The following is a 22,923-nucleotide window of genomic DNA, read 5'->3' as shown; positions in this document are numbered from 1 at the left end:
TGAAGCTCAGCTGGATAAAGTGCGCAGAGTGAGGTCCAAACTCGTGTTAGTGGAAATATGTTTCACCAGTGTTGTGGTGAACCCCGTCTGTCACTGCTAGAGGTCAGAGATGAAACATAGAGGAGTTGTCCTGAATTCACTGCTTGCATTATGTTTTCAGCTGTGTATCATTATTGGTACACGAGGCATGTACAGTGATACATTGTTTTCTACCTCTATAATCACTATGCTGCTCAGGAAAAATACAAAAATCTGTAAAAAAAAAACAAAACATCACTTTTCCACTACTACAATTGTGTTTATGCAGCTGTCACTGACGACATTTGAAAAACGATGGGATCTACTGAGTTTTTGATGTTTTACAAAGTTACACTTGTCTTTGGATTCTCATTAGTAACGTCTTGTTTCCACATAGTTTTGCTTGATGTTTGCTAATCTTTATAATATACACTGTGCCTCCTGGTGTTCAATGCAACAAAATGCATTTTATTAAGTACAATCAAATCAGTTTTTACTGTCTACTTTTATGGAACAGGTGCATGGAGCATTACACGGCAAGAAATAAGGGAACAGGTTTTGCTGCCATATATGAAGCCAGTTAAGTGAGCCATAGTGTGTACTACTACTAGCGTGTGTTACACTACCTAAACAAATTTCTACTGTAATTAGATATTTACACGTTTTGTCTGTTGAGATAGTCAAACAACTAAATAGTTTGTTAGCTAATTATTTTTGCCAACTTCCTGGTGCACAGTTGGGTCTTTCTGTGAATTATCGGCAAAGTTAAAATCTTTCAATGAGGCAAATTCCAGATGGAAATGAAAGCAGAAGTTTTGGAAACAAACTACATATACAACTAAATGTCATTCTCAGTTACGTTCTAAGGGAAATATATTTTCTGTAGGATTATGTTTGTGACATAACACATATTTTTCTAATATACATTTACCATTTATTTTAATTATGTTACTAAGCTATACTGTCCCTCTTTATCGTAGAGAAAACCATTACCAAGAAGATATGCTCTTGATAGCTTTAGATCTGTTGCACACGTCATGATGATGTCCAGTGAATGCATGGACATAGGGATTCTCAGCTCCACACTCCTTCCTTTGGGTTCTATTCTTCCCACACAGGACCCTGGTGCCATCACTTCTCCAGGTGAACAGCATGAACACACTGTTATTTCTTTGGTCAAAGATCCAGTTTCAATGCTTGGGGCTTTTGAATGGTGGGTAGGTCTCAGGATCAGCCCTCTGATCTGCCCCTGCAGCAGCGGTTTTTTTTTTGCAATTTATGTTGACACAATCTTCAATTATCCATCAATACATTTTCTGCAGAATGTACTAGTCCACCAGAGGGTTTATAGCATGTGTTGGTTTCGATGTCCCAATACCCTGCTGCTAGTTTGTGGATTTTCCCCTTCCAGTACAGACTCACCGCTGCAGACCAGAGGCATTACACAAGCCTGGCTCAGGTCTTTTCACCTGCCCATTACAAGAACCCACTGTCCACTTACTGCGTAATATATCCCAGACCTTGACATGCACCATTGTGATGAGATAATCAACATTATTCACTTTATCTGTGAGTGGTCATAATCTTTTGGCTCAATGGTGCAGATCAGACGTCCTCTAAGTGAGCATAAAAAAAGATGGAAATTTTAAAATCTACATTTTCGCGGCAACTCATGGGGTACAGAAAGCTCCAGAGAAGCTCTTTTGCATTTGCCAACTGCAATGCTGTTAATTTGGTGATGAGTTTAGACAAAATGTAAAGCTTGAAAAGCCTGATAAGCGTAGAACATCGACAGATAAAGGGTCGATATATGTGAAGACAGAGAAGCAGACTTTGACATACAACTTGTTCGTGCAAAAGCAATGTGTAGGATGTGCAGAGATGTACTAACCCGTGATCATAGTTGTAATAGTCTTGTGTGTAGTAGTCCTGTCCGGGGTCAATGCCAGACTCCATTGATAACTCCTGATAGATTGACAGAACATTATGAGCAGTTTTCCACACATGCATTGATTACACTGACTGAACTCACACTTCCATAAACCCACACTCGAGTAGAAAAAACATGGTGAAGAAAGAAGTATTCAGAAAAGAGAGAGACAGACTACCTCTGGCCTGAGCAGAGAAGGTCGGAGAAGTTGCTGTGTCTGTCAGAGCGGAAAGAAAAGTGGTGAATAAAAACACAGATGGAAGAAGAGCAATGTTCTCCTCCACAGTGAAATTCATCTATTTTGGAAAAGCAATACCTGATTCTTCCAATTCAGTATCTCTGGAATACACAGGATCCAGTCTGTGTATATTTTTCATTTGATATTGCCAATCAATTAGTTGGGGCAGGTATTTTTTCCAAATAGTCGCTTTGGAACTGAAATTGAGTTTAAAAATGTATATACTGTCCAAGTGACTGAATTACTTTTTATATAATAACAACATCCATAATACATATTGAACGTCTGGTGAAATAGCTTTTCTAGCGTGTTTATATACTGTTTAGAAGATGCTAAATAATGCAAAAGCCAACTTCTTGGAATATAAATAGGCTGGTTGACTTTTACATTTTTATATGCACCATCAATAGGCTACGTAGCTCTTGGGATTGTAAATGGTTTTACACATGTGAGTCAATTACTTAGGTAAAATGAACTGAAAATACAAGGCACTGTATGGATGCAGATCCACCTTGGCTGCATCAAACAATAAAGAAAGACAGAGTAGAACACGGAGCAGGGCATAAAAAAAACATCACAAGAAAATAAGATAAAGAAAGAAAATAATGCACATGCAAATGTAGCAGGCACGCAGTGAAAAACACCTACCTCATGTTGGCCATATCCACGCCTGGAAGATCAAAGAAAGAAACAGTAAGACCACTTGCCCAGTATTACCAAGAAAACCTGTCATTACATAAAAGACACTTGATGTACTAAAGATGTGCTTTCAGTAGATGCAAGCGATTTACTGTGGATTTACTGTAGCATTGCACAGTTAACCTAGAACCTCTTTAACCTAGAAGAGAAAGCAAGAGCTAACGTGTCTGTTGAGAGAAATAGAGAGTGAGGTAGTACTGCATAAGAGAGAAAGAAAGAAAGACAAAAGGACAAAACACAATAGATAGAAACTGAGAAATAATAGTATGCTATTATGTGCATCCAAGCACTGTTATTTACTGAGTAATGTGTTGTTTTATTTGGGTAAACATCCTGATTATAGCATCATAAATATGCAAGATTTACATCTAATTTAAAACCCAAATGAGATCATTCTGCTGTTGAGAAAACTGTTGATGGTCAATGTCCTTGTTAGCCATAACAACAAGAAAATCCAACTTCAGTTAATGTGTAATTTATGACTTTATTTTTGAGATTAGGAAAGATCGGTGTATGCTAATCATTGTTCGGCATGAAGCTGACACTGTGTTGACACATATCAAGTGGTGTGAGTTCAGGTGTAGTAGCACTGCACGAAAGAATCTTGACCAGTGTGCTGAATAGTTGATCAGTCAATCACTGTGGAAAATTTCTCACAAACTTTCACTCCTGAGATCTCTGACTCCAATCAAAACTTTTCTGATGTCTTTTTTGTGAAGACAGAGGTCTCAAACCAAATTTAGCCCCGGGCCACTCACAATAACTGCAATAACTGCCTCCAATAAAATGGTCTGGTCTCTGGCTATCGCTTTGCTTAAGTTTAGAAAGTTAGATTTTTTGTGCGCAGGAAGTTTTTTGGGTTTTTTTTTTTTGCTTGGATTTTGAAGATATACAAGGAAAGTAAATGGTTACTCTAAAACAGTAATTAAAAAAACACAAAAAACTACATAAAAGCCAAAATGTGAGAAATATCATTTTGATAGCTTGATGTAATGATGAAGAATGGTCTGACTACACCGCATTATAATTCTGCTATAGGGTGAAAAAACAATCTGGATTGTTTGTATTTCATTCAACCAATCATAATCATGTTGGGTGGTGTCAAGCCCAGGATGCAGTGACGGTGTTCAGGCTTATAGACAATGTTTTTGGAACTGATAGACCTCACTGAAAACCATTACTATGGTTCTAAATTGATAATTTAAGGATTTACGATTGAAATTTCATTAGCCAAGATGTGGTAATGTCATCACTATTTAAGCATCTCCAAAATTGTTTTTGCTACAAATGTCAGTCATTTTTATTGTTTGCATGCTCATACACCAGAGAAGATTTGTCTCAAATAAACAGTGAAATAATTGAAATTCTTTCCAAATATTTGACCATTTCCTGTGAGAGGTTCTGGCTGATTTTTCATAACCAAGAAGGCACTCGACATGGAGTGAAGACAGAAAAACAAACACGGCCAAGGAAGATGCTCTAAAGATGCTTATCGGAGAGACATAATTATGTCAGCTCTGTTGTCCACAGTGGTACTATCCTTCAAAAGTTTGGAGTCACTCAGGCAATTTCTTGTTTTCCATGAAAACTCACACTTTTATTCATGTGCTAACATAATTGCACAAGGGTTTTCTAATCATCAATTAGCCTTTCAACACCATTAGCTAACACAATGTAGCATTAGAACACAGGAGTGATGGTTGTTGGAAATAGGCCTCAACCCCTAGATATTCCATTAAAAATCAGCTGTTTCCAGCTCGAACAGCTGATTTCAGAGTTGATGACAGTATTAATAGCTTAATATTGTTTACACTGCTGTGAAATTAATACTGGTATGAAAAAACAAACTTCAAACAAAAGTCAGTAAAGAGAAACCGAGAAACAACCGAGACTCAGAAAAACTTTATAAAAAAGAATAAGAAAAAAGTCTGGGGAAAAGGCCAAAGAAAAAAAAAAGCTGAAGAACGAAATAACAAAGAAAAACAACCAAAAACCTCTTTGTCCATGTGTCTTAACTACGTTGCCTCAGAATGTACTGTCGTGTGAAACCAAGGTAATGAGGTGGCAAAATGAAGATGTATCGCAGCCCGACAAATGCAGAATTTCAGAGGACGCATCAGATTCTCCTTCTGTTATTCGAACACACACAGGCACACACATAGACACACAAAGTGTTCAACCACTTGGGCGTTTCATTAAATTCGCATCAGAAATTCACACAGCAGAAATTGTAGCCCTTCATTCAGCATCAAAATGCATCTTTAAATGAATGACTGTGCTCCGAGAAGGACCAGATTATCGGTTAAATAAAGGTGAGGAAGGCTGGATGGATAGATTAGCACTGATGGACATGTGAGTGGATGAACAGATACTGGCTGAATGGAAAGATTAATGGATGAATACATGGATGAAGAGGATGTTTTCTGGTTGGTCTACAGATATTCACCGTGGGCGTGTGTGGACTCTCCAGATTTTAGCAGCTAACAGTATGCGTCTAGCACTGGGTGTATAGTCAAAATTTGTTTGTGTGTGTCGGTGTGTGAAGACAAGTCTATCATTGCGCCCTTGTTGCTCTGACAGACACATTATTAGGTCCTCTGGAGACAAAAACACACAGACAGCTATCTGATCTCCACCAAACACACACACATCTGACATGATTGACTCTCGCTCTTTGTGTCCTCTCCACCTTGTCTTCTGGTGTGTATGAGAAACACAAGGGGAGAAATATGATTAGCTCTTAAAGAACAGACTCAGACTATGACACCCAATAACACTCTTCTTCTCCTCTCTATTTTCTGTCTTCATTTTGTCTCTGTCGTGTCTCTCATAGTTACTGTAGCTCCTCGCCCTTTTACACCATCACTCCTCCACTCATTAGTTACATCCTTTCTCCTTTTCCCTCCAACCTGTTTCACCCTCTGCTTATTTCAGCCTCCTCTCTTTCACTCTCTCCCTCGCCACATCCATTTCTCTCTCTCATTGTTTTGCACCTTCTCTCATTGTGGCTGCATGCTATGTAGAAAATAACTTCAAAAGTAACCAGGTCTCTTCACATTTCCAGAATAAATCTCTCTGAAGGGAAGTAAACCAGCAGGAAGAGCCAAAAGGAGCTCTTTTGTGTTGTAGATGTGGGTAGAGAAAGGGGTCACTGCAGGACGTTGTCTTGGACAAATGGTTTTCCTTTTTGATATTATATTTTTAGTCAGCATCATAGTTAGAACTTGATTTGGAAATCTAAAGGTTTAGATTTCTTACAGGCAGCTTAACATTTAATCCCCATTTTCAATGTTTCATTTCATCCTGACATTGCGCTCATGTTAGCCCATTTCTTGTAGTTGGGGATATTTTATAGCACATCACAAAGTAATGCATTACTGTAATCCCCTCACATGTGTAATGTATCACAGTTACTTAATGGCTACAGCTACTATTTGTCTTTGGAGGCACGCTAGCCTGCTGCCACTTTGATTCTCTTAGACATGAAATTCAGTCATCTTTTAACCACAATATTTTTCTTTTGGGTTACTTTTTTACCAACTGCTCTACGTGCTTTAAATTGTCCACATGGGACAAATAAAGCGTTTAGAATTGAACTGAACTGAAATTGAATTGAATCGAACTTAAAAAAGAAAGATCTTGTTTGTATTTTCCTACTTTTGAAAGGGATTTGTGCAGATATTTTGGACATATTTGAGGTTTATTGTGACTTTCTGAACTGGCAATAATTTGACAATGAGGCAATATTTGAGAGTAATGTGAAAATAATGCAATAAACTACTTTATACAGGGAGTTAATAAGCAATGCCTTACTGCTTTACAAAAACAGACTGACTTGATGTTTAAAAATCAGGATAAAACAGTGGATTTACATCAAATTACAATCAAGTTACAATCGTTTCTTACATCTGTATAGTAATCAGGTAACACTTGCATCCTGAGTAGCCCACAATACAAGACACTGTTAAAAAGAATCCCAGCTTATCACTTTCATTTTTGGTAGATGTGGCTATTCCAACTAGTTTTGAAACACAAATAAAGTGATGCTGCAAGAAATAAGCAGCGAGATGATTTGACAGCTTGTTAATAAACCTGCAGCTCTATGGCAAGAACTGTGGGTCAAAGTAGAATCAGGAAGATGACCTGTAAACCGTGTGGTTAACCTGGCAGTTTATTACCTGATTGACAGCTCTCTCAGACTTCTTTTTATTAACGCCACCACATTCTCAGATTTCAGTAAATTAACTTTGTGTACCCAATGTTCTTAATTTAGAAAGAAATTATGGCAATCCTAAGGTCTGGAGTGCAGCATGATGGATTGCACTGATGTAGCTCGACACACATTGTGTTCAAATGGGGACTATTTCCATCAACACATTAATTCTCCCTTCGTATCCAGTGGCTATTTGCTGCTTTCACGGTACAGATTTCCCATGATAATCTTTGGTGTGACTTTACAATCACACCAGCCTCTTTCTCGCCCTGCCTTGAACCTCCGTTTATCAATTCAATTTAAAACGAATGTCGAAGACTATACACGTTCCCAACAATGTCAGAACCTTTCTGTTCTCCGGCACAAAGCACACAATGAGAAGTGAAAGGGCAAAAACAGATTGTGTGTGACAGTGAACATACCCTGTGTGTGTACATGTAATGACACGCAGCAGACTGAGGTCGAAAGCTAATCTTGACATAAAACATTTCCAACCCAGTCAGCTGCATCACTAGCGCTGCCTGCAACCTGTTTAACGTTGCCGTGTGTGAATTTTGTGCACGCACATTCACACTCCTGTTTAAGCAGAGGCTCCTGTGTGATTGCGTTGCTGTTTTGAGCCTTTTACAGAATCGCATCACGACGAGACGAGGTTCATAGCTTGAGCCTGATTTTGTGTAGAGAAGGGAAACGGACTGCAGGAAAAAAGAAAAAAAAAAGTCCTGCTCACTCTGTTGTGAAATTACAGCGCAACAGATTCCCCCGGAGAACAGATCCACTAAGATATGTGTGTGTTTGATGTTTGACAGCGTAAATCCTCCCATAATGTCAGAGATATGTCCATCACTGTTTGTTTTAGTAGGCTGAACATCATGATCCAGTTGTACAGACGTGATCATGGGCGTTAGTCTTGTGGGGCAGATATGATTCTGTCACCTAATGATGACAATATGTGTCTGCGGATCACTTGTTGAAACTGTTGGCTGCTAAATCTGCCACTGACGGAGCAACAATCCTAATTTAGTTCCATATCATTAGTAAAACTGCCTGTTTTCAGAGCTGGATTATTGTACAGAAGTCACCAAATTAGACACAACAGAGCAGATGGATGTTATTCCTTCCTGGTATAGTATTTTATCATAAGAGAGGGAAAAATAGATTGACATTTCTTGTAAAAATCCCATTAATCTCACCCACTAGACCACAGTCAGATTTTATTAGAATAAAAAAATGTCTTTTGGTGCCATTTGCATTTGTATAAAGATGAAATAAATCTATATCAAATAGAAAGAGGCCAAACTCATGAATGTGGCTTACTCTGTATGCTCTGCAGAGCACAAACTGTTAAATAGATAAGCACGCTGCACGCTATTTGTAACTTTTACATGATGCTATGTAGACGCCATAAGCTTTATGCATGAATTATTCCCCTTTTTTTCTGCAAAGACATATGTACATGAAAGCAACAGCCCAGTTAGGAGTGAAATAAATCCACCAACATGAGCTTAGTTCCACCCAAGGAAGAGGAGGTAGGGCATCTTCTTTAAATGTCACAGCAATACACCGTAACTTCAAAGTATTTTTCATGCATGTTGTGTCAATTTATAAGAAGACAGGCATTCAGTCTGCAGTGAAGCCCCTTAGATGTATGTTTCATCTTTTATTCTAGAGCTACTGGCCAGAAAATGTGTCTTAGTGACCTTCATAAAATGCAACATCTCGTATCAGAAACGAGTGAAACATTGTGTTGCCTCATTAATATGCTACAAATGTAGGACTCTATGCACATGACTGCATCTGTGTGCTTTTCTGGCACAACTCCATCAAGAGGAAACAATAGCACATCATTATCAGACAGTCTATGTTCCACTTTGCATATGGACCTTCTTCCTTCGCTTCTGCTCCACTTTAAGACTATTTTTAAGGGGGTAAAAAGTACTGTAGTAATCATGCAGAACAAACATACACAGCTGGAGTTTCCAATAAGGATTCTGTACCAGCAGAGCTAATATTGAAGTCATGAAGCAACACAGACAATGTCATTTCTGCCTCCAATCCTGTATTCTTAAACTATAGTTTTCGAAATTCATTTCAACTTTTGGTCAAATGAAAATAGCCTTGCACTCTCTTAGGTAGCACCGCATATTTTATTGAGAAAATTCACTTTAATAACCTTTTTGTATTTTTCATATTAAGTACCCAAAACAAGGTTGACTTCATTAAAATCATGAAGCAATAAACCCCCCTAGAAAATATTTGTAAAAAGTTAGTGCATACTGTGAATAAAAATATCACTCTACATGAATGTTTTAGACTTTTTTTTCGACATTTTTCTTTTACTTTAGTTAATCGCCTACACATTACACTTGTCTCCTTGAAAAAACAAACCACATGACCTTGTGGAGCATTAGAAGAAAATGCAGGATCAGTGAGAGACAATACAGGCCCAGAGGGAGAAGATATAATTAACTAAAGACACTAATGAAAATGGGCATTAATAGAACAGCAAAAGCTAAGAATCAACCTGGGGACCTAGAGGAGAATGTGTGCTTCTAAATATATGAACACTAACTAGATGAATATTTGACAGAAAGCTGAAGAGAAACAAAAGACATGAGATTGTGGCTGCATGTTGATGCTCTTAGGTATCAGAATAGTATAAAAAGATCAACCCGGTCTCCAAAGAACTGTATTTAAATTTGACCAATCTGCATAGATGCTTGAATGAAACACAATGCTGGACGGATTTTGTTTTATGACAGTAATCTCTAGTAACTAACCTGGAAAGACACAAAACGTAATGAAATGTAATTATCTCGGTCCCGATCTTTGAATTCGTCCACTTCACCTATTTTTAAAGTTATGTATAACTCTGGCAGCACTGGGTGAAGGTGAGGAACAGTTGGAAATCCAAGAGAATCATGAAACATGATTATGTATCGAGAAGTCTCCTGACATTCTGAGAATTTCAGGATCTTAAATTTACAAAACCAGCACCACGTTTATTGAGACACTCAAAATTTTCACTATGGCTTGAAACATTGACCTACAAGACAAGGAACCCTTCATCTTCAGTATGGTCCTGGTCCTGAAGCATGAAATCTTTTACCCATCAAACGCTTTGACCATCCAGTCTGCAAACAGCTTGAAAAAAATATCTCCTCACATTGCTATTATGAACTTAGGAACCATTCATTCAACCATTAGGCACCAAAATTTAGTCTGACTGTGACCTCAGAACTTTGGGTGTTTAAATAACAGACCACAGAACTAAAGTAGGCTAACATGTAAACCAGCACTAAGGAAGCAGCAACAAGAAGACAGAAAATTCAAGAGGTTTACAACACTTGACAGAATTCTCCATATCATTTCACACACAGCAAGCACATAGGATGGGCCAGTGGATTTACTCCCCCACAGCTTTTCTGTTCCCTAACTTCACTTTTTTACTGTTTATTCGGATTTAGCTGTCATATTTAGCACTGATTTAAGATTTTAGGTGTCATATTTTTAATAAATGTAATACAGGTAAAATTCTTTTGTGCTTTGTTATGCTTGCATTTTAGTCATATAAGCTTCAAAAAGAATGACACTGAAATAATACATTTTGGTAAGTATCAGAACTCAGACCGACTTCTCTTGTTTGACCAGCAAGAAAGACTATTATTATGCATACTCTAGTATGATCTCAATGGCCAAATAATTGCATAAGTGAGCAGAGTGCATTTACATGTCTTGTAATTTCCCTCTTTTATTCACAATGCCATTTCAGCATCATAATTTCCCACAATTATCAAATTTTCCCAAAATCACAAGCTTGCCCTCACCTCATCCAAAATGCTTTTGTTGCCCAAATCTAACCAAACAGCCAGAGCAAGAGTCAAACTTGGCCTTGTGTATTGCACACTTGCAATCCAACCCAACTACCTCCATGTAGACCTGGAACAGCTGACATATTGCATTGGAGTATAATAAATGTAGGGCTTGATTTGTTTGAAAAAAATGTTGTCTGTGAGCATCATGCAGCATTTGTTCGCACAGCATAATTGGAAAACAATTTAGCAATATGTAAATATAATTCCTCTGAGACAGGGTTGGAAAAGATACACACAGTGCACTGACTCAAATTAATCAGGTTGGAAATATGCTTGGATAGATGGATAGATGGATAGATGGATAGATAGATAGATAGATAGATAGATAGATAGATAGATAGATAGATAGATACTGTCTGTCCCAAATAGTGACAGAAATTCTTCTTTGACAGGCTCCAACAATAAAACACAACAACTAAAAACACACTGAAAACACAAACAGATAGTTTGCAGATAGTAGCCTACTGATAGGAACAGACAGAATATGTACAGAATTGAACAGAATAAAGAATGCAATCTTGGTGTCTATGTCACCATGAATACTGATCAAATGCAGAGTAAACACTCCATGTGGCAGTGATGACGTCGCTGGTTGTAGCTCCGTAACAGCAGGAAAACTGTAGCAAAACTACCAATCCAAAGGAAATACAAAGAATTCCTGCCCAGCAAAGTTCAATAACAGTTTGCAGATTTAACAATGTCCTCTTCTCTTCGGTTTGATTTTCTTCTTCACACCTGATAGATCTGTAATCGACTTGTTCAGAGGTTCAGATGGAGTGGAAAGCCAACTTGAACTTCTAATCAGCTTCTCATTACAGCAAGTGTCCGTCAACAACCATGTGTCTTGTCAGGTTTCACTGAGAACAACAATGACTGTAGCTGACTGATTGTGTTGTAGACAAGTATGCCATTTACTCACCATGGACATAAAATGGTAATGACATTACTCAAAGTGAAAGTTAACCAGGAAATATTTCACCACTTTTTAATCATCTGCATTGTTTTCTCTTTTCTGAGTAATTGAGAGGAGACACATTTTTCTTCTGCCCATAGAGTTTTTATTGGGCCTAGTTCTTTTTCCTTCTTTTCTTATATAGAAAACAGGAAGTCTTGTTGAAAGAGCACAGCTGTAGCAACGGTTAAAAAAAAAAAAAAAATCACCAAATCACCACAGCATCCCACTGGGCTATTTTGAGCATCAGTCCCTTGACAGCTTCATGTCAAACTACACAGCGATGTTAAGAAAATCCACTCTGTGGGCTTTCCATCTCGGAACAGAAAAGGCTAGAGCATTGTAGACTGAGAGGGGAATCGTTTCTCAAGCTCTTCCACGATGGAGTTCATGTTGGGGTTGGGCTGAACCTGTGGAGGTGGAGGATCGTCTCCTCCTCCTAATTCTGCTCCTTCTGCTCCTTCTTTACTTCCCTCTCCTCCCTCTGCTACTCCAGCTGCCAATGCATCCAATGAATCCAGAGAATCCAGGGAATCAATAGACGCCCGGCTCTTCATGACCTTTTTGAGCGGGATCTGCTTCTGATCTATCTGACTGAACATGTTGGCCACTGACTTCTCAATGTCTGCTATGTTTTGGATGTTCTTCAAGATTCCTTTCAGCTCTTTTCGGGGAGGTTCTGGTTCCATGGGGAGGGGCGGCGGGGTCGGTCTGAGGGAGACGGGCCGCAGGGCGGGTGCCTCCGACAGCGACGGGAGGACGAACGTGGACGGTCTCAAGAGCGATGGCGACACAGGTGGAGGGAGGGGTGGAGGAGGTGGAGGTGGAGGAGGTGGTGGAGGGCCTTGGTTGTCTGTATGATTGGAGTGAGGTAAAGATGGAGGGACAGAAGGAGGAGGAGGAGGAGGAGGGGAGGGAGGGTGATGCAGAGGGGGTGATGAGGGTGGAGGAGGAGCAGAGGTGGGAGGTGGTGGTGGTGGTTCCGATGGAGGTGGCGGTGGGGGGGTTGAAGGAGGATCAGGGATAACCTCTAAATGTACCTGAAATCTGTCACTAGCACTTTGACTTCCTGTTAAATTGGCCCCAAAGCGGCGCAGAACAGGAGGAGTCGGCTTGTGACTCGGTGGAGGCGTCCCTCCGTCGCTGTGGGTGACGATGATGCTTGGGGGACCTTCTTTAATGTAAGCAGTTGGGACATGATGATGGGGGAGGCTGTGCTTGTGGTGCTGAGGAGACTCTGGGAAAACAGAGAGCAAAATATCAGGTGACAAAGATCCTCGGGAGTCTCTGTTTTGTCTTTGTCGCATTTCCTGGAGCGCCTGTTGCTCAAACTGTCTGGCTTGTTCTTTCACCGTCAGCTTGGGCTCCAGACTCGGGCTTCCCATCAAAGCTGAATCCAGTCCACGGTCAAAGCCTGAATCCAGACCAGCATCTTTACTCTCTTTGAATTCTGCCTTCAGGAGCTCCAACTCCCACTGCACAGGATCCATAACCACCTGACGCCTCAAAGCATCGTACATCTCTCTCCGATGTAACCTCGATGGAAGAGTCCAGCTGTGTCCACCTCCAGATCCCCATCCGCTATCACTTCCACTGTATCCACCAAATCCAACATCGCATCCAGGAGAGCTGAGCCTCAGCCAAGTGTCTCGAAGGCCTTTCCTGGAAGGGGAGAAATTCCCAAGAAGGTCCCTTCTTCTCTGGCTCCTTCCAAGAGTGTCCGGACTACTCAGAGTCCCGTCCTCATGGTAGATGGGATTTTTGATAGTGAGGGGGTTTTCATCAGAGAGAAATGTGATGTTGGACTCAGACTTGGGGAGGTTGTTGATCACCCCTCCATTAGCGAGGCACTGACGATGGGCAGCGATCGCTCGGGTGGCAAAATCTGATATCAGACGTTGGCGGTCACTTTCGTCCAAACTGCCACCACTTCCGCCACTACTGCCGTGGCTGGTACATAGATGGAAAAATGAGACAGAAAATGGAATGAAGGGAGAACTAAAAGAAACACAGATAAAATATGAAGGAAAAGAGCTATAATGAATAGGGGAGACACAACTACATAAATCACAGTTAAATGAAATGGAAGATTGAGATGAGGACTGAATAAAATTTAAATGAAAGAGCGGTAATGCACTGAACGATGAAATGAAATGTTTTACAAAAGGGAGTGAAAACAAGAGGATATAGGAAGAATGGCATAAACGGCAGATAAAACAAAAGATTGTCTGCTAGAACTGAGGTTGGATAAATGTACTGAAAGCAGACATCACATTAGGAGATGAATGAAGAATGGAATGAGAAGAAATGGGTGAGGGAACTTAACAGATAACTTTTTTCTTATTATTTCTCTGCTGTTTTTACCACAGGGACATGAAATGGAGCACTAAAAAAAGATGTGAAACACAAAGGAAAAGAAGACAAGTAGATTTTAAATACGCCACGAAGATGCCGCTGTGCTGTAAACAATGCCACATCTGCCGGGGGAGGGATACACAACTGTGTGTCATGGAGTTCTGAGAGTGTGCAGATTTCCTTTTAACAAAAGACTGATTATATGAAGGAATTTCAACAGATGAAGTCACTGGTGTAGTTTGGGATCGTGCTGAAACTCTGCAGACTCTCATGGCACAAGACTGGCTACTTCTATGCTAAGTCAAGCTTCAAATCTGCTCCCAGATCTACAAGCTTACAAACACAAAACTAAAGCAAGATACTACCAGCAAAATGTTAAACAGATATGAAGAAGTTTTTAACATCCTACTCACTTTTGTCTGTCAGCCGAAGATAAAGATAGATAGAAGAGAATAGGAAAAGTAGAGTGATGAAATGAGAACAGAATGATGTTAAAATGGTCAAAGTTGTAATATCAAAGTGATCCAGTAGTAGAAAAGATCCATAAATGATAGCAAAAAGATCAATTAGTTATTTTTTCAGCTATTTGACAAAGTAACTTCCACACACCCAATGTGCTCTGGGATTGCTGGTTGAACATTAGTGGTGTCTTGCTTCATCACACTGTGTCAGTTTTATGGTACACAATTACACCTGACAGATGCCTTATCCCATCTACTGCTGTCCGAGGGGATAGGGACCTTTAACACATTTACAAATTAAGAATGGAGACCATTTTATACATTCTAAATAATTTTTCAGGGCCTATCTGGGATTAGAACCGACAATCTTTTGGTTCTTGCAGAAGTCTAAATTGAAGCTCATAAGTATAGCATCATGTGGAATTTAAGTAGAATTTAAATGAGAGATAAAATGGAAAAAGTGTCCGTTTTATGAAAACCAAAAGAACAGATGGGCTATTTGTAATTTTAGAGAGAATAACACTGGATTTGCTATGTTTACTGGAAGATATAAAGGGTTGGCTAGCCAGAAGATTTGGAGCCTTTATGATGGCAACTGGAGATGAATGGGAGATTATCATATTTTGTTTGCATGCAAGACTGTAAGCATAATTAAATATAGAGGAAAAATTAATTTAAATTGTCTAAGTTTCAATTAATATTGTTGGTGGAAACAGATAGGCTGAAAGCTATTTATAAACTAGGTGCCTTTTGGAGAACTTCCTTCCTTTGCTTAACCCCTTGAACCACAAGTGGTTTCTGGATGTTTTTTTTGCCCTTGTCACATTTTTTACTCATTGTGAATTAATTTTTTTACTGCAATATAAAGTCCTGAACCTCTATGGAAACAGTACAATCACAGAGAGAGCTCATAAATATCTTCTGTGCAATACGATACAGTTTTACTGCCATAAATCATAAAAATGTTGTTGATTATTTATTTTACAAAAACATGACATAAAAATGTAAATGTTTTTGAGGAAAAAAAATATTTTAAGCTTATATTTGGTTCATTTTCCTGACTAAAAAGCACACCACAGATGAGTAGGTTAAGAAATGGTAACATAGCTTTACTGGTGAATTAAGCAACATTTGTTGTACATTAGCCATGCTGTATGCCATTATTTTATTTATACTGTATGTTTCTTTTGTGCTCCACAACATGTGATCATAGCCTTCAATCATATTAATAAAACACAATTTAGACAAACAGTGTATTTGTAAATTCATTAAATTAAAAAACAATATTCCATTTCAACACACTCATTTTGGAGCATCTTCAACAGAAAATTGAATGGGGACAGTAAAAATCAAAACATTTAGTCACTATCTTCTGCTTCTTTTGGTGGTTTTCAAGATAGACATTATAAGCATATAAAGGTAAATTATTTGAAACTTTTGTTACAGTTCTTCTAAATGTTCTTTTAGCTGAAAGTCTGACTGTCCAACCTGTTTTCTGTCATTTGAAATTTAACTAGAGACATTAAAAGAGAATGAGGAAGGCACAAAAACTACAGCACCCATGCCAGAGGAAGAACAAAGAAAAGAAGTCATTAAAACTAAAATGGTAATTAAAGTAATTGAAAATAAGGGGACATATTTTTCGTTGTTATTTACCCAGCACAAGAGAAGACGTGCTGTTTAACTAAACAGTTTGACTTTTAATATAACATTTAAAAATCAAGCTTCATTTAATGAGCTGCTAATAATAAGTTACAGAACACTTAATTTTTCACAGGTAATTGAAAACAGACATTAAAACCTAAGCCTGTCAAGAGAACAGCCAAAGGTAATTAAACTCAACAAAAAAAGTCTTGAAAATCAGTCTACTGAGCACTTTTATAATGGACCTTAATTATAAATGTGCAAACTTTTACACTTTGCCAGGTTTTATAGTTTTTACGAATTATTTAGTCGCTACAAGATAGCAGTGATTTAGAATGTAGACACACACAAGCATCGCAGATGAAATCCCACATTGCCTGTTTTGCAAGTGCGCACACACACACACACACACACACACACTCACACACACACAGAAGACCGTCCCACCACAATTAAACATGCTCTACCGTTTATCAATAGAATTAATTATCGCCCAGGGTGGTCTTTATAAATTACGAGCTGCATTTATTTCAATTATCTCATATCCAAGTTCATTTCCGCACACATTTTTCAGCGGCTCGCTTGGGCTTTAGTCATCTCATGCACACACATATACACTGACAAACACACACACACACACGGTTGGAAATCCCTTGTTGTCATTTGGAGATAGTTCCTACCATCTTGCATATGAATTGCTCTCATGTTAATGGGAGTGTGGAGGCATATCAAGGACAGACAGGAAACCGGTGATGCATGTAATTCTGATAAGAATTCCTCTCAACTTCTTCTTAACGCTCCAGTAAGGAATTATAAATTAACTATCTGTGTATTGCCTTGAGTGCGCGCATGTATGTGTGTGGTCATAGAAACTTTCTGATAAAAGCTAATATGCCGTCTTTACGTACTGTCCCTATTTGACTCTTGTTTAACCAAATCAACATGTATCAAACGAGCAAAGTGGCAAGAGGATAAATTAAACACAGTTTGCCGGCAGACAACAACAGAGCAGCTACGGTAAAAAGAGAAGAGAAAATGACTGAATTGCACAAAAAATAAATGTCTTGCAAATATTCACAAAAACAATCTGCTGTAGAGGCTGATGAATTAAAAGGTCATTGGCAGAGGATACATTCTGAGGGACTTGACTGAAACCTGGACATTTTGATAAATGCATCTCGAATATACAGTTTGTTTTTGTAGTGATTACAGTAATTTAGAAGTTATTGAAAGCCCCCGACGGATGAGAATCTTGAAGTGAACTTGAGAAGCTGCTCTCAAAGGGAATTCTTCTCTCAGGGGCTGGCTGGTGACCTTCATTTTATCTTTCATACAGCGAGGACATTGGTATGCATTACAACATGAAAACTGACTAGGAAAGAGCTGAATGTCACTGATCTTTGAGATGATAAAATTGCAGGGTTCATCTACATTTGTTAATGCATTCACATATCTGGGCTTTGTTTGGGGTTAGTTTGATGTGAGGCCACAATGTGAGGTGAGGCTTGATGAATCCAAGATTGTATCATCTCTACATAAAGTCAGTGTCTGTGGTCACTGTAAAATGGAGGAAAAAGAAATGTGTGTAGACTACAAAAAAAAAGAAAAAAAAAGATTGAAAGACCACATTCACAAGAGTCTGAGGGCATTTATTTTAACTGAGCGCATAAATCCTTGCAAAGGCTCCCAGCTTAGGAGTGATTTGAGAAAGTTCAAGAAAGCAAGTCAAGTGTGATGAATCAACAAGTACCATTTCAGTTAAGGGGCTGGTTGAGAGCTGTCATTACCAAAACACTCAGCGTGCCTCTTTCAGATTTATGATTTCATAATTTTTTAAATTTCAGTTAGTTAGATTATTAGTTAGGGAAACAATCTTTTCTCGATGTTCAGCTACAATAGTGTTACATGAGACTGACATGAAACTGGCTTCAGATTTTGACTAATTAGTCTGATTGCAAATTCTGGTTGGCAAGACTTTAAATATGGCTGCTGAACAAGTCAAGCAATGCTGTGGATAAGTGTTGATCAGTGACCTGAAGAACACCAGCAGAGTCCACTTTTCCACTTAAGACTGTTTTTGTTTACGCACAAGGAGCAGAAGTAATGAAATATGAGCATGTGAAATTGTGTAATTAAGCTTTAATTAATGATCATCACTTCTGCACTTTTGCATTTTGGCTTCTTCTACTATCACCTCATGCGGTTATCAAGTTTTTTTTTGGCACTGTTAAGATTTTGATTTAAGGATATGGGTCTGGTGGTTGCAGGTGTTACACTTCATTTATGTTTGTGCATTGTAATATGGATTTATGATGGGATTTCTGCTATTTTTATCTCCTTATTACTTTACATGTTGCATCTGCAGTAATTCCTGCTGTGTGCTGAATAAGATAACACAGCTGTTCAGAAAGGCCCCTAGGGTCCAAACTGCTAAAACGTGGGACTTAACCTCAGTGTTATGAATAGTCAGGGGTACAAGTACAGCAGAAGCATATTTCATTTCAGTAGTTAAAATGTAATGTTATGGACTGACTCCATGCGCGGACATCACAAAGCTCTCAAAGCGGTCACGCTGCCAAAGTCGGAAGTTTAACCGCCGTCGGAATGTGAGCTAATGCTTCTGCTTTGGATCATCAATGTAAATGCCACTTTCACACTTCACTTACATGGCGTTGTCACCCAGCTCCTCGTACAGGTTGTTGGCAGTGACTCCCCCAGGTTTGCCTGTTGGCAGTGCCATCTGGATACGGGCTGTTTTGGCACATTCTGCCTGGCGTCTGGACACAGCACAGAGGAAAACGCAGAATTAGTTATCTAAAGCTTGGCCAAAATTACAACCTTAAAAAGTATTCCGAAAGTCACTATCAGACAGACGGGTTTATAATTTTGAACTTTTTTTTAAAGTTTTAAAGTCTGTGTTCTATTCATTTGTGTATATTTTTTTACATTGCACACCGCACATTCTGTGACAGCATAGCATAGTTATTACCCATGTGAGGCCACTTTGGTGCAGACTGACATATCTAAACTAATCAACGGATTGCTATCAATTCCTCTACAGACACCCATGATCCCTCTGGGGATGCAGCCTATTCAATTTGGGGGCCCCTGACCTTTCTCTCTACCACCACAATGAGGTTGACATTTCTGGCTTTTAGTTGAATGTCTCAACAACTACTTGATGGATTGAAATTTTGTCCATACGTTCATGTTCCCCTCAGTATGAAGTGTAACAGTGCTGGTGCTTGCTTACGTTTTCCTCTACTGCCAATAGTGTTGTCACCAATTAACTGCAAAACTAATGATGCTGCATTAGCCTTAGCTGCACATGAACTCGTTAAAAGAAGATGCTAAACATTAGCCTGGTAGCATTGGCACTGGAAGCCTAATGTCATGTCAGAATTAGAATTTAGTACAGCCTTACAGAGTTTCTAGCGTTGGTGTAGACTCAGTGATATCCTAAAAGTTTTGGACTTCAAACAGAATAAAAAATAGGATTTATAGAAAAAAAAAAACACTTTAATATGCCTTTCTACCTTTCCACACGACATTTTGAATACTGAAACTACATAGTCTTTTTATACTTTGTCCATTGTGGACAGAAAGTGACACATTGAGTTCCTCTTTGTTCCCCCAAGACTGTTTTGACTTTGATCATCATTATAAGATACCTGAATGCACTTCAGGAGTGGGATCACAAGCTGGAAACAGCAAACATCTGTTTCTCACTGAGGTGCAGCTTATTAAAATCATGCTGCTCTTGCTAATGTCCCAATCCACTGAAATGGTAATGTGTGACAGGCTAAAACGTACAATCAGAGGAGACTCATTAAGTCTGCAAACTGACTTACTAATGTGAATTACACAGCAAAATATGGCAAATGTTTCCCAACATCAGACACTGTTGCTGAGCATACCAGACAAAGTACAGCTCTGGTGGTAAAACATTAAATGAATGAAAGCTCTTAAAGTTGTGTACTCAGGCACACACAGACACACACACACACTCTTAGACTTTTCCATCCCATGTTCTTCAGGATTCATTTGTTTGATTGTCCGCTGTCCTCTCTGTTTCATAGCCCCTTCTGATCTCATCCATTTTATTGTACAATCAAAGTCAACAGATTAATCACAGTGGGAGGCGTTTAAGGCAGTCATGACATTAATATTTTATCTCTGGAATATAAAAGCGGTACTCACTCTTTGAATCTGGTGGCGACAGATGCAGCAGATGAGAGACAGAGAAAGATTGGTGATTATTTGAGCCATAAATCACACAGTCCCTCTTGTTACCCAAGTTTACTTATTGTAATTTACAAGCAAAGTCGGACAATTGGTCTTCATTAAAGTCATTTACCAACAGATACGAGTGATTATCATGCTAATGATTACTATTATGTTTTCCTTTCTTCAGCTCCCCTCTCCACTGTCTGTTATTTGTGCCCGTTTCTCAGCAGGATGAGAAGCTCTTTAGAGAATGCACCGATCCAGATGAAATGTGTGTGTGAGGTTGTTTATGTGTGTTTGGGACACGGACGAAATTAATAGCCTTTCACTGTGGTTAGCTAAACAAACTATTAGAATTGGCACTGAGGGGCAGGCTGCCATGCTGAATCATCTGGGGAAGTGTCTGGCCCAGGTGATGATGAATAGTGCTAAAAGATGTCCTGTGGGAGAGACAGTCAGCTTTGGCTGACTGTCTACATGCCCCTAATTGAAATTCATAAGTTTTCTAGATGGCTTGTTGTCTTTGTTGCCATTTCTACTGGAAATCAAATCTTCCTTTTGAGAGTCACTACTTTTGAGGACCCAAATTCATACCTTTAGTCACACTAAATTGACGCTGAAGTAGCTGGTTTCACTTCAAGAACAATTACGCCAATGGCTGGAATACCTTACCCAGAAACCACTCGAAAAGCACATTACACATAGCATTAAAATCTTCAAATTATAGGATTTGTGGCTGGGCTGTTACGTTGAAATGCGACAGATTTAATAGCTGCCTATGGGCAATAATCATATGACTCAAATCTGACTAATGCACCTTTTCTTCCAAAGACTAAGTGGAGCTAAAACACATCCAGGTACAAAAATGAAGACTGATGGATATGAGCTGTTAGAAAAAGGAAGAAGGTTGTTCATTGATGGTAGCTGACATATGCTAAAAACTGACACTGTCTCTCAATACTTTACAGCGGAATATCAGAATATATTTCGTTTCACATTTAAAAAAGACTCATATATAGCTCGACATGGCTGGGCACGTCAAAAGTGAGTAAATACTGCGTTTGTATGGGACTATTTTCAGCTGTGGATCAATACACAGCAGGAGGACAGTGTAACTAGGACTGACTCCAACTAAACTGTAGTGCCCAGGCTCATTACCGTGCAACAGCATGGCGAAATTACATGTTGTCAATCATTTTTTGACAGATGAATTATGAAGATCTACAGTGTAGTAATGGGCTACATCTCAATAGCTATGACAACCTTAAACAATAATTGTTATTTGGATCAGTTTGCTGTTGGTTTTGGTGTATTAATAAAGCCCATCAAAGGGACATGAATCCTACAGTGTCATTAAGTACAAATTGCTCTTGACTGAAGCTCAGTTTTATACTAAAATTAGACATAAATCATACTTACTGTCTATAAGTGATGATGACAATCAGTATGGCGGGAACGCAGCAGATGATAATAATAACTGCCAGAGCCAACAGTGCGCCCTCTGTGTAGCCTACACTCTGCACAGCTTTCTTTACGCTGGTCACCACTTCGGGGGTTCTGATCTCCAGAATTCGACCACCAGGAGGAAGGAAAGGCTGGAACTCTTTATTGATATCCAAGAGTTTACCATCAAGAAACCTTGGCAGGAGAAACACAATGTGATTGAGGCCACGTATAAGTGGCAATACACATGATGGAAGCTAAGATTCTCGATGAGCTATGGATGCACAACAGGCTGCACATTGCTCACTAATAATACATGTCCACGGGGGCGGTTTTATACGTGAGGGATGGCGTCGCCTCCCAGCATTGGATGTTTAATGGGCGTACGACTAGATGATGCCACGATAAATTTTTGCAAACTACATCCTCACCCTCTAAAAACTGGCTGCACACTTTTCTGTTCCTGGATTTCAAACCAGATCAACACTGCACCTCATTTGGAAACTTTAGGTAATATTACACAAACAGTTCAGCAGGTGTTTCTGAGAACATCTGAGGTGAGAAATGGGCCATTTGTCTGTCAGGAGTCTCCACAGACAACAAGTGGTTTTGCATAAAAGAGCCTTGACTTCAACTTTATGCAAATAAGGAGCAGCCAAGGTGATTCTCCATCTCTGGGAATGCAATCCGCTGCTACCAGAAAGCAATGTATGGCTGCTTACACAGACAATTAATGGGACTTTTGCAAGTGATGGATCATGTGCTCCTGATGTCTGCTGAAACTACAACCTCATAAACTTACACAGGACTGCCACAAAGTACTAAATTGCCTTGAACAAAATCTGAAAACTTGAGTGAATGGCAGCAC

The 22,923-nt window shown here is 39.1% G+C and overlaps 1 protein-coding gene across 5 annotated transcripts in view; it reads right to left on the bottom strand.

The window, feature by feature from the left end:
• The window catches only part of pcdh15b (protocadherin-related 15b), a 221,237-nt gene that overhangs the window by 11,500 nt on the left and 186,814 nt on the right, over positions 1-22,923 (bottom strand). For 4 of the 5 annotated variants that reach the window (XM_055004449.1, XM_055004448.1, XM_035951921.2 and 1 more), the window contains 5 exons: positions 22,032-22,250; positions 19,052-19,162; positions 2,835-2,856; positions 2,127-2,165; positions 1,910-1,983 (listed from right to left, as the gene is read on the bottom strand). In XM_055004449.1, coding sequence (XP_054860424.1) covers positions 1,910-1,983; positions 2,127-2,165; positions 2,835-2,856; positions 19,052-19,162; positions 22,032-22,250 — 465 coding nt within the window. The remainder of the gene's footprint in view (positions 1-1,909; positions 1,984-2,126; positions 2,166-2,834; positions 2,857-19,051; positions 19,163-22,031; positions 22,251-22,923) is intronic. The other variant, XM_055004450.1, reaches the window with a different exon arrangement.

This window comes from Amphiprion ocellaris, chromosome 18 (genome assembly GCF_022539595.1).
Source record: "Amphiprion ocellaris isolate individual 3 ecotype Okinawa chromosome 18, ASM2253959v1, whole genome shotgun sequence".
In the NCBI taxonomy this organism is placed as follows: Eukaryota; Metazoa; Chordata; class Actinopteri; family Pomacentridae; genus Amphiprion; species Amphiprion ocellaris.
This window is presented reverse-complemented; position numbering and strand designations above follow the sequence as displayed.